At 43.9% G+C, this 11,102-nt stretch overlaps 1 protein-coding gene across 1 annotated transcript; it reads left to right on the top strand.

The window, feature by feature from the left end:
• The first annotated feature begins 8,853 nt into the window (after nt 1-8,853).
• On the top strand, nt 8,854-10,760 carry LOC144806123 (uncharacterized). Its single transcript, XM_078672554.1, has one exon. The coding sequence runs from the start codon at nt 9,240-9,242 to the stop codon at nt 10,686-10,688; it is 1,449 nt and encodes a 482-aa protein (XP_078528680.1). The 5' UTR covers nt 8,854-9,239; the 3' UTR covers nt 10,689-10,760.
• Nucleotides 10,761-11,102: the final 342 nt, after the last annotated feature.

The raw sequence follows: 11,102 nt of genomic DNA on the forward strand, positions 1-11,102 counted from the left end.
TGTATAGACCACCAGGCACATCTGCAATTGCCCTTGCTTACATTAATAACCCCGCCTCCTTTGTATTCTGTGACCCCATTGGCTGCCCCGCTCCCGCCTCCCAGCTGCTCCTCCCTCCCACTTGGCCTCAAATGGAGCCCGCGCGGCATAGGCGAGTGTGACCTGACCCCAGGACACCCCCACGCCCTACGGCCCACCAGCTGTAGGCGCGTCTCGGCCCCAGCGCCACAGGTTCGTCCCTGACCTCGGTGCCCCCTCGCTGCTGCTCGTTTTTTCCTCCCGCCGTTGCCCTCATCTTTGCCATTTCATAATTGTATTGTATTTTAGTGTTTTCTTCTGTCAGTAGTTTTTGTGTTTTTTGTCAATATTGTACCCCTGGTGTGACCGCTCCCCGCGGCTGCTCCCTCGCGGCCCCACCCCCTTTGTATTCTGTGACCCCATTGGCCGCCCCGCTCCCGCCTCCCAGCTGCTCCTCCCTCCCACTTTGCCTCAAATGAAGCCCGCGCGTACGCGCAGCGGTCACGCCGATTGTGCGCCGACTCCGACGACACCCTCACCGCCGCCGAACACCTTCACTTCCAGATCCACACAGACCCCAAGACAACCCTCAGAAGCACCCTCATCTACAGACCCCCGGGACCACGCACACAATTCAGCGAAGCCATCGCAGACTTCGTCAGTCCACACGCCCTCACCTCCACAGACAACATCCTCCTAGGGGACCTCAACTTCCACCTGGAGAACAACAAGGACTGCAACACCGCTGCCCTGCTGGACAACCTCGCCAACCTCGGACTCAAGCAACTGGTGAACACCCCCACCCACTACGCCGGCCACACTCTTGACCCCGTCTTCTCCTCCAGCAAGCACATCTCCTTTAGCCACTCCACCGGATTACGCTGCGTCCACTTCAACTTCAGGAGAACCACGACCCACCACCACCCGCAACAGGTTCCCCGCAGAAGCTGGACCAAGATCACCGCCGACCAGCTCGCCACCACCCTCAGCCAGAACCCGCCCACCAACACGACGGACCCCGACGAAGCAGCCCGCAACCTCACACAGTGGCTCACCGACTGCGCCGACGAACTCGCACCACTGAAGAACCCTCCCAGCAGACCCGGCAGCAGGAAAGCCTCGTGGTTTACCAACGACCTCAAAAACTCCAAGAAAACCAGCCGCACCCTCGAGAAAGCCTGGCGCCACGACCAGACAGCAGAACACATGACCGCCCTCAAGAACGCCACCCGCAAACCTGCGGAGAGCTGGAAACATGCCGAGCTGAGCGTCCTCCTGAAGAAACCCACCGCAGACCCCATGGACCTGAACAACATACGCCCGCTCTCACTCCTCCTCTTTCCAGCCAAAGTCATCGAGAAGACCGTCAACAGACAACTCTCCACCTTCCTCGAGACCAACGGATCTCTCGACACCTCACAGTCCAGCTTCCGAGCAAACCACAGCTCCAGACCGCCCTCATTGCAGCCACCGACGACATCAGGTGCCTGCTCGACAACGGGGAAACGGGAGACATGGCCATATGCAAATCATCCTTGACCCTGTGCCTCATGGGAACAGTCCAGCCCGAACTGCCAAGCCATGTCTTTCCTGGACCGGAATCAAGCATCCTAGGACCGGTTTCCCCATGAAGCACAGGGTCAAGGCTGATTTGCATATGGCCATGTCTGAACTGGGGTGGTGTGGTGTGCAAAAAAACGATGGATTTAGGCCCAGATCTCTTTAGGCCCAGATCTCTGTGCTGGGGTAAATGTATGACATTGTTCTGCATTCTGTCCATTAACTGTTGTTTTGCTTTTGTTAATATGAGGCATTCATCTCTTTGGGTGCTGTACACAACTGTACCATATAGAACACAGAACTACTTATTGTGGTAAAGGAATTTGCAACAGACAATAATAGTACACATTTGCTGATCTGTTTTGAAATGTGTGAATACTTTGTGAACTACCCCCTGGTTTACGTTAAAAGGATATTGCAAGATAAAGTCATGGACCTCCCAGTGAGTTGCAATATACTGTTTACATATGGTAGGGATATTTTATTTATGTTACAGTTCTTGGTCATGCACTCCATCAACTTTCCCTCAGTGCTTTTTTAAACTTTTGTGGCATCTAGTTAATGAAAAATGTGAGATCTTTAGTATTAACAATCAGTTGTTTTTTACTTGTAGCCAAAATGTTATGTAGCTTAAGTATTAAAACTGTGTATATGATTTCTGGTAACTCCTAGATATATTCCTGTTGTGGTATAGCAACTTAAGCAGTGCAGTAAGGAAATGTGTTTCAATAAGTGCATCCGTGTCAGCTATTGAAGAAGATTTTCCAGAGGAAAAAGATCTGAAGAAAGAGAGAGGGATATATCAAGTCTCACTTTATTTAGGTGGCATCAACATTCCCAGCGACCTCCCTTTCATATTCTCTATAGTATGTTGCTGGGGGCACAGTGACTCCTCCGCTGGAATCTAATACATTATTACAGTAGAGTAGATCTGTTGTTTTCTTATTGCGGTTGGCCACAATTAGACGTAATAACTTATTACAGTGAGTTGTGACTTGATGTCTGCTGCCAGAGCCAACAGCCAAGGTGAAAGGCAGGTCAAAGAGCCCCATTGCAGGTGCAGTTTAAACAAAGAAAAGGAGAACTGCCTTTTTAGGTTGAGCTTGGGCAGCTCATGCGCTGCTCTGCGAGGCATGCCCATATTTGTCATTGGCTTGTGTCAATGTTCTTCGTACATGCTGACTTCTGATTCGTTAACAGGCTTGTTTGTGCCTCCTTAGTACCGTCTTGTCTTAGTTTGTTATGATTTATATTTAAATCAAGGAATGCAATGGTGGATTTATGTACTATGGATGTAAATGTGTGATTGTTCTGGATGGTGTTGAGGTAGGTGACAAAATTGTCACAAAGTCTGTCTCACTTCCTGTCCAAATCAGAAAGATATCATCTATGTACTGCTTCCAACATTTAATGTTGGAGCGGTACACATTGTCACTGTTGAGAGCAAATATTTCCTCCACATAGTTCATATAGGTATTTGCAAGATTCGGCGCAAAAACTGCTTCCATGCTGGTGCCAGAGCACAGCTAGTAGTAGGTGCCACGTCATAGTAATTAATTTACAGACCCATATCACATTTACATCCACAGCTCATAAATCCACCATCACATTCCTTGATTTAAACATCAACCATGACAAAGGGAGACTATACACTTCCCTCCATAGGAAACCCACTGAAAAGAACACCCTCATTTCATACCAAAGTCAACATCCACCTGCACTATGGGATGGACTGCTCTTTGGCCCATTCCTTAGGATACGCCGCAATTGCACCCTTAAAACAGACTACATGGGAGAGGTGGAGATACTAAGGACCAAACTAATCACAAGACGGTACCCCAATAAACTTGTATAAAAGTCTCTGAAACACACCTGGCACTGCCCCAGGGAAGAACTTCTCAAGACAAAAGAGAAACCCAATCTTAACAAGGTTGTATGTGTCACCACCTTTGGCACACACACCAATCAAGTCTCCAACCTGATCACCAAAAATTGGAATATTATCCAGAGTATTGATCCTACAATAGACACACCTCTGTTTGCCTACAAACAAGGAAAATATCTAAAAGATCATCTGGTCGGGTCACCAACAGACTTAATCACCAACAGGACAAACACACTGACTACTGCATGGGGCCTACCCAAAATGAAAGGACACCACAAATGTGGCAACTGTATTTCCTGCAATTTCACGTTCAATACCAACACATTTGAACATGGTAGTGTAAAACACGATTTACAATCATTCTCTAACTGCGATACAAAGAATGTTGTTTATTGCATATTGTGTCCATGTGGCCTCCCCTATATTGGACAAACACAGCAACCGATCAAGGCTCGCATTGGCCAACATCGCAGCCGTATACGCAGATCATTTGAAAACGCACCACTTGAGTCTCATTACAATGTAAAAGGTCATACTGCTGATGAAATAAAGTGGCAAGAAATTGAGATTGCCACTCTTCCAGAAAGAGGAGGTGACATCCTTCAAATACTCCAATGGAATGAATGCCGCTGGATAGACAAGGTTAATTTAATAAATGAAGGGCTTAATTCTGCTGAGGAATGGAGAGGATATGTCACTACCCTTTGCTAACCAACTGTCTGTGATATAACAATTGTGGCCTGAATACACCTGTATGTCATCTGACACCCGACTATGCTTGCTCCAACAGCTTTATTTAATTCATTATTGCAGTGACATTTGAACTGTATATATTAGATCTACTCTCATGAAATACGTGTTCACTAACTAAGAATTACAACTGTGAAATGTCTGCACGCATACAATGTTTAGCATGCGTGGTTGCATATTACAAATACCGGCGAAATTCGGATTTTTGTAAATATATAAAATATATATGTGATTTTACCTTTTCTTCCCTATTTAGTGCCCATTACCGATATTGTGCCTTAATTTCCACCTATTAACAGAATTCACCACTGTCATTAGCGCAGCAACACCACAATTTTGCCAAACCTTCTAGTTCTTCACCTCCCTCTTAGGTCTTCTTTTACTCTTTACTGACCACGGAACCGTAGCCCCGGATTGCTTGGTGCAGCAGTTTTCCTTAGCTAGGTCTGCCTGTTTCCCTTGGCAAAAATAGCGGGAAACCTTGTATATGTCATGTTATGTTATGTTATGTTATGCTGTTTTGTAACGCGCTCAATTACTGCCGGAGTATCCTGGTGCGAAAAAGAAGAAAGAAATTAAACAGCCAACACTACACAGAAAAGAGAACTAAAAGGCCAATCTAAACAGGTGAGTTTTCAAAGCTTTTTTTAAAGCACCAAAGTTAGCAATAGCACATAGAGAAGCAGGAAGCTCATTCCAAGCTAACGCGGCCTTCACCGCCACTGAGTGCCCTCCCAACTGGACACGCCGAAAGCGGGGAACCTGCATCAGATGTTGAGCAGCAGAGAGCAAGTCTCGGTTGGGAGAGTACCGAATGAATCGTTTCTTCAAGTAGGCGGGACCCTGCCCGTTGATGGCTTTATGAGCCAGGGTCAGAATTTTAAAGGTAATCCTTTGAGGGACTGGCAACCAATGCAGGCTCTGCAGGTAATTCCTAACGCTGATCCGGCTGGAGATATTCCCCAACAATCTAGCGGTCGCGTTTTGGATCACCTGGAGCCGCCTTCCCAAATAGGCCGGGGAGCCACTCAGCAGAGCGTTGGCATAGTCCAGACGCGAGACAATTAAAGCTCTCGCTACTGACTCTCTTGCCGAGGCAGGCTATATAACAAACCTCTTTGGATGAGAATCTTTGTCATTGTACCCGATCAAGCTGACTGACGCTGCTTTTTCTGAATCTACACGCAGAGCACTGTCCCGCTTTTCTAATCTTCTACCGAGGTAAGTAATAGCACATCCAGGCCGCTTAGCCCTTGCCCTCAGCCCTTCTTTTAGCATACTGACCTCTATATCATTATTATTTGAATTGCCAGACAAACTCCCAGTGCATTGTCGCTGTTAATCCACAAAGGGATTTTACAATGCTACGGCTGTGGCGTAAAATGAATTGAGGCCCTCAGGCCTACCTACATACCCTATTGGATTGACAGCCTGTCCTCACATTGAGGTAAGAACCTCGGTGAAACTTGTATTTGATTATAAACAGCGCATTGTCCAATTATCAGTAATTGCAACATTCTTCTTTGCTTCCTTTCTCACAATCATAGTACCTGGACGGGTCCTCATGTGAGTAAACCCTCTATTCTTCACGTGTGGCACATCATTTTCACAAGGCTGCGCAATCATAAATTCAGGTACCTTTTATCCAACTGCCTTTATTTTCTTTTTTTCGCATTTGTGCCATTATATGGGCCATATGCTCTTTTTATTTCATTCCCATTTAGATGTCCCTTCATCAATAGTCCTGAAGAGACTCCACATTGTTTTTAAGGTCAAAACGTCGTTGACAAACAGAAGCGAACCATTTTCCCAGCACATATCATTGTATATAGCTGCTGTTCACATGCTACAACTGTCCCAGCTCGCACAGAACATTTGGAGATGGGTCATTCCACAGAACATATATCTGTTGGCAGATCACCTTCCAGGAGTTCACAATCAGATAGCAGATCTGTTGAGTCGGCAGACACAACAAATTCATGAATGGGAACTACATCCGCAGGTTCTTCAACCATTCTTTCACAAGCGGGGTCATCCAGACATAGATCTGTTCGCCACACACAAAAACGCAAAATGCCTAACCTTCGCCGCCAATTTTCCACACCCGCTGTCCAAGGGCAATGCAATATGGATGAACTGGTCAGGAAGATTTGCATACGCGTTTCCGCCAATACCACTAATACCATTAGTAGTACGCAAGCTCAGACAACAGTCTCTCAAACTAATCCTAGTAGCTCCCACATGGGCACCCAACCATGGTTTACCACACTGCTAGAACTATCTCTAGTTCCACACCAAAAGCTACGACTAACTCCATCCCTGCTAACGCAGAACCATGGAGACATCCGACATCCAGACCCAAATCAACTGAATCTGGCGATCTGGCTCCTGAAGTCTTAGAGTTTGGTTATCTTAACCTACCACCAGACTGTATGAACATTATTAAAGAGGCCAGGAAACCTACTACCAGAGCTTGTTATGCTGCTAAATGGAAGAGATTCGCAATTTATTCAACACTAACCACATTGATCCCTTGGATGTCTCCATCCAGAATATTATTTGTTACCTTTTACATTTACAAAGGTGTAACTAAGTATATTCATCCATACGCCTGCACCGTGCAGCAATTGCAGCATATTTACAAAACAGAGCACATCTGTCTCTTTTCAGAGTGCCTGCAATTAAAGCATTATGGAAGGATTAAAAAGAATCATCCCTCCCAGGTTGCCACCTTCTCCAGTATGGAACCTAAACGTTGTTCTTACAAGACTCATGGGACCCCCTTTTGAGCCTTTACATAAATGTGAACTGCAATTCCTCACGTGGAAAACAGCTTTTCTTATTGCTATCACCTCTCTTAGAAGAGTAATTGAAATACAAGCATTTACAATACAAGAACCATTTTTACAACTACATCGTAACAAAGTGGTTTTTAGAACTAATCCAAAATTCCTTCTAAAAGTCAGAACTCCTTTTCATTTAAACCAATCTGTAGAATTACCTGTGCCAAACTCTGTAGCAGAAAGGGCTCTACACACATTAGATGTTAAAAGAGCTCTTCTCTACTATATAGATAGGACTAAGTCTTTTCGAAAAACAAAACAACTGTTTGTGTCTTTCTCTCCACCTCATAAAGGCAACCCCATCTCTAAAGGTGGGATTGCCAGGTGGATTGTAAAATGTATACAAATATGCTATAAAAACACAAAACGTACATTAACAGTTCCTCCTAGAGTGCACTCAACACGCAAACTAGGAGCCTCTATGGCTTTCTTAGGAAACATCCCCCTAGAGGACATATGCAAGGCTGCAACATGGTCTACAACACACACCTTCACTAAACACTACTGTGTTGATGTGCAAGCCAAGCAGCAAGCTGCAGTAGGCCAAGCTGTCCTTAAAACTCTCTTTCAAACTACTGCAACAGATACAGGTGACCGCCGCTAGGGGAGACACTGCTGCACAATCGATGCTAAGTGTACAATCTGCAGCTCATATGCCTCGAACGGAAAATGCTACTTACCAGTATGCATCTGTTCTTGGCATGTAGAGCTGCAGAGTTGTACAAGCCCTCCCGCCTCCCCGGGACCTGTATCTGTTCCAGTTTTATCCTACTTAGATGCACATGCATGGACTTCTTTTTTCTTTACTTCTACTAACTCCATCATTTCCCATCATGGCGAAAAACAATCTAAGGATGGAGCCGATGCCCATAGTCACTATCGTCCAAGGGAGGAGTCACCTATCTCGTGACTACAAAGACTTCTTCCAAGATGACAACATGCAATCATCCGAGCCCACCACCAGGTGGCGATCTAATGCTAAGTGTACAACTCTGCAGCTCTACATGCCAAGAACAGATGCATACTGGTACGTAGCATTTTCCTTACTGGTAAAGTCGGATTTAACATTACTATTTTAGAAAAGCTACTTTTAGAAAGTGGACTTTTCTCTGCTTGTACTGCTCTTTGTGCCTTACACCCTGTCTCTAGTACACGTCTGGGCTAGGTGACCGACCCCTTTGTGTATTCCTTCTAGAGAGCCACAGACACTGCAAGAGTTGGGTGTGATTTAGCACTTATCTGCATCCTGATGGGTCTTTCTGGGCAGATGGGTGGAAGGGGCCCTCTCTTATCCCTCACAGGGTAGTAGACTGACCCCATATAAAGGAATGATAACTCCCTTTGGTAGTCTGGAGTGAGTGCTGGGATTGAAAGAGATACTGGTGAACTTCAAAACCACTCTTTGAAGTTTCCCTCACATATAAGGCCCATTTGGACGTAAGTGCTGAGTCTCGGACCCCAACAAATCCGACTCTTTTGGAGCTACATAGAACCGCTGTCAGAAGAATTGTGGTGCTACACAAAAGACTCAACTGGAGTCTTGGTTACTCCTTGAGTCCACACTCCGCGATAAGAGGGCGTCAAGGAAGGATCATATACCCTTGCTCTGCCTATGGCATCTTTACATTGAAAGTGTAATCTAGAATTTCTTCAGCGCACTTGTCTATGTGGTGAATTAAATGTCTCATTGAATGCCAATAGAATTTCGTGATGGACACACCATTTAAGCTTATCCAGTGTTTTTTTTTCCCCAACAGGTGAAATAAATGCAGTAATGAACTAAAAAAGTGAAGGAATTAAACATCAGTTGTGTAGGAAGTAACGTAAAAACAGTGCACCTTAAAATTTCTTCCATTGAAGGCTCATGGCTCGCCAAAGTCTTTCTACAGCAGAAAATCCAAACTGCCCAATGTGGTCTGTACGTGGCTCTTAGGGATCACCTGATAAACATTCACAAAATAACACACTGACATACTGAAGCAAGTCTGATTAGGTTCTCACTACGAAGGAAGAGCTAACCTAGATCAGAAAGAACACACAGAAGAGAAACCGTATGAATATCTAGAAAGTGACAACGCATTTATTAGGGAGAGAAAGCAAGTGCAACATCAGAAAGTCATACTGGAGAAGAACCATATTGATGGACTGACTGTGGAAAAGTTTTCTTTGCCGTGAAAGCCATAATGCAGCATCAGAGTGTCCACGTAGAGGAGAAACCATATAAATGTACAGAATGTGACAAATCATTTATAACAAATAAAGATCTAAAACGACATCAGAAAATCCACACTGGGGAGAAACCATATAAATGTACAGAATGTGACAAAGCATTTGTAACAAATGGATATCTAAAACGACATCACATAATCCACACTGGGGAGAAACCATATAAGTGTACAGAATGTGATAAGGCATTTAAAATAAATGGATTGCTAAAGCAACATCCGAAAATCCACACGGGGGAGAAACCATATACATGTACAGAATGTGACAAATCATTTAAAGCAAATGGAGCCCTAAAACGACATCAGAAAATCCACACTGGGGAGAAACCATATCAATGTACAGAGTGTGACAAAGCATTCATTAGAAAGTCACATCTAAAGGAACATCAGAAAGGCCACACTGGGGAGAAACCATATCAATGTACAGAGTGTGACAAAGCATTCATTAGAAAGTCACATCTAATGTTACATCAGAAAGTCCACACTGGGTGGAAACCATATCAATGTACAGAGTGTGACAAAGCATTTATAAGAATTGCACAGCTAAAAGAACATCAGAAAATCCACACTGGGGAGAAGCCATTTCAATGTACAGAGTGTGACAAAGCATTTATTAGAAAGTCATATCTACTGGAACATCAGAAATTCCACACTGGGTGGAAACCATATCAATGTACAGAGTGTGATAAAGCATTTATAAGAAATGGAGGGCTAATGCAACATCAGAAAATCCACACTGGGGAGAAACCATATAAATGTGCAGAATGTGAGGAGGTATTCATTAGAAAGTCACATCTAATGTTACATCAGAAATTCCACACTGGGTGGAAACCATATCAATGTACAGAGTGTGACAAAGCATTTATAAGATTTGCAAAGCTAAAAGAACATCAGAAAATCCACACTGGGGAGAAGCCATTTCAATGTACAGAGTGTGACAAAGCATTTATTAGAAAGTCATATCTACTGGAACATCAGAAATTCCACACTGGGTGGAAACCATATCAATGTACAGAGTGTGATAAAGCATTTATAAGAAAGGCACATCTAATGTTACATCAGAAAATCCACACTGGGGAGAAACCATATAAATGTGCAGAATGTGAGAAGGCATTCATTAGAAAGGAACATCTAATGTTACATCAGAAATTCCACACAGGGGAGAGACCATATAAATGTACAGAATGTGACAAAGCATTTATAACAAATGGAAACCTACAACAACATCAGAAAATCCACACTGGGGAGAGACTATATAAATGTACTGAATGTGACAAAGCATTTATAACAAATAAAGATCTAAAACGACATCACATAGTCCACACTGGGGATAAACCATATAAATGTGAGAAGGCATTCATTAGAAAGGCACATCTAATGTTACATCAGAAATTCCACACTGGGTAGAAACCATATCAATGCACAGAATGAGGCAAAGCATGTATAACAAATCGACAGCTAAAGCAAAATCAAAAGGTCCAAACTGGGGAGAAACCATACCAATATACAGAATGTGACAAATCATTTTTAATCAATGGAGATCTGAAGCAACATTGAAAAATCTCCACCGGAGAGAGAACATTCAACTGCACTGAATGTGAGAAGGCATTTATTGGAAAGTAGCATCTTATGCAACATCAGATAGTCCACGTAGGAGAGAAACCCTATGAATGTGCATAATGCAACAAGATATTTATTACTAGGCAAAGATAAATACTACATCAGAAATTCCACACGATATCAACTCAGGTGCTACTCTTATACAAAATTCAAGTGATATGTCTAGTATTGCACCCATACCTCCTTCTCAATGTATGCTGG

Source organism: Lissotriton helveticus (assembly GCF_964261635.1).
Source record: "Lissotriton helveticus chromosome 1_1 unlocalized genomic scaffold, aLisHel1.1 SUPER_1_unloc_47, whole genome shotgun sequence".
NCBI lineage: Eukaryota > Metazoa > Chordata > Amphibia > Caudata > Salamandridae > Lissotriton > Lissotriton helveticus.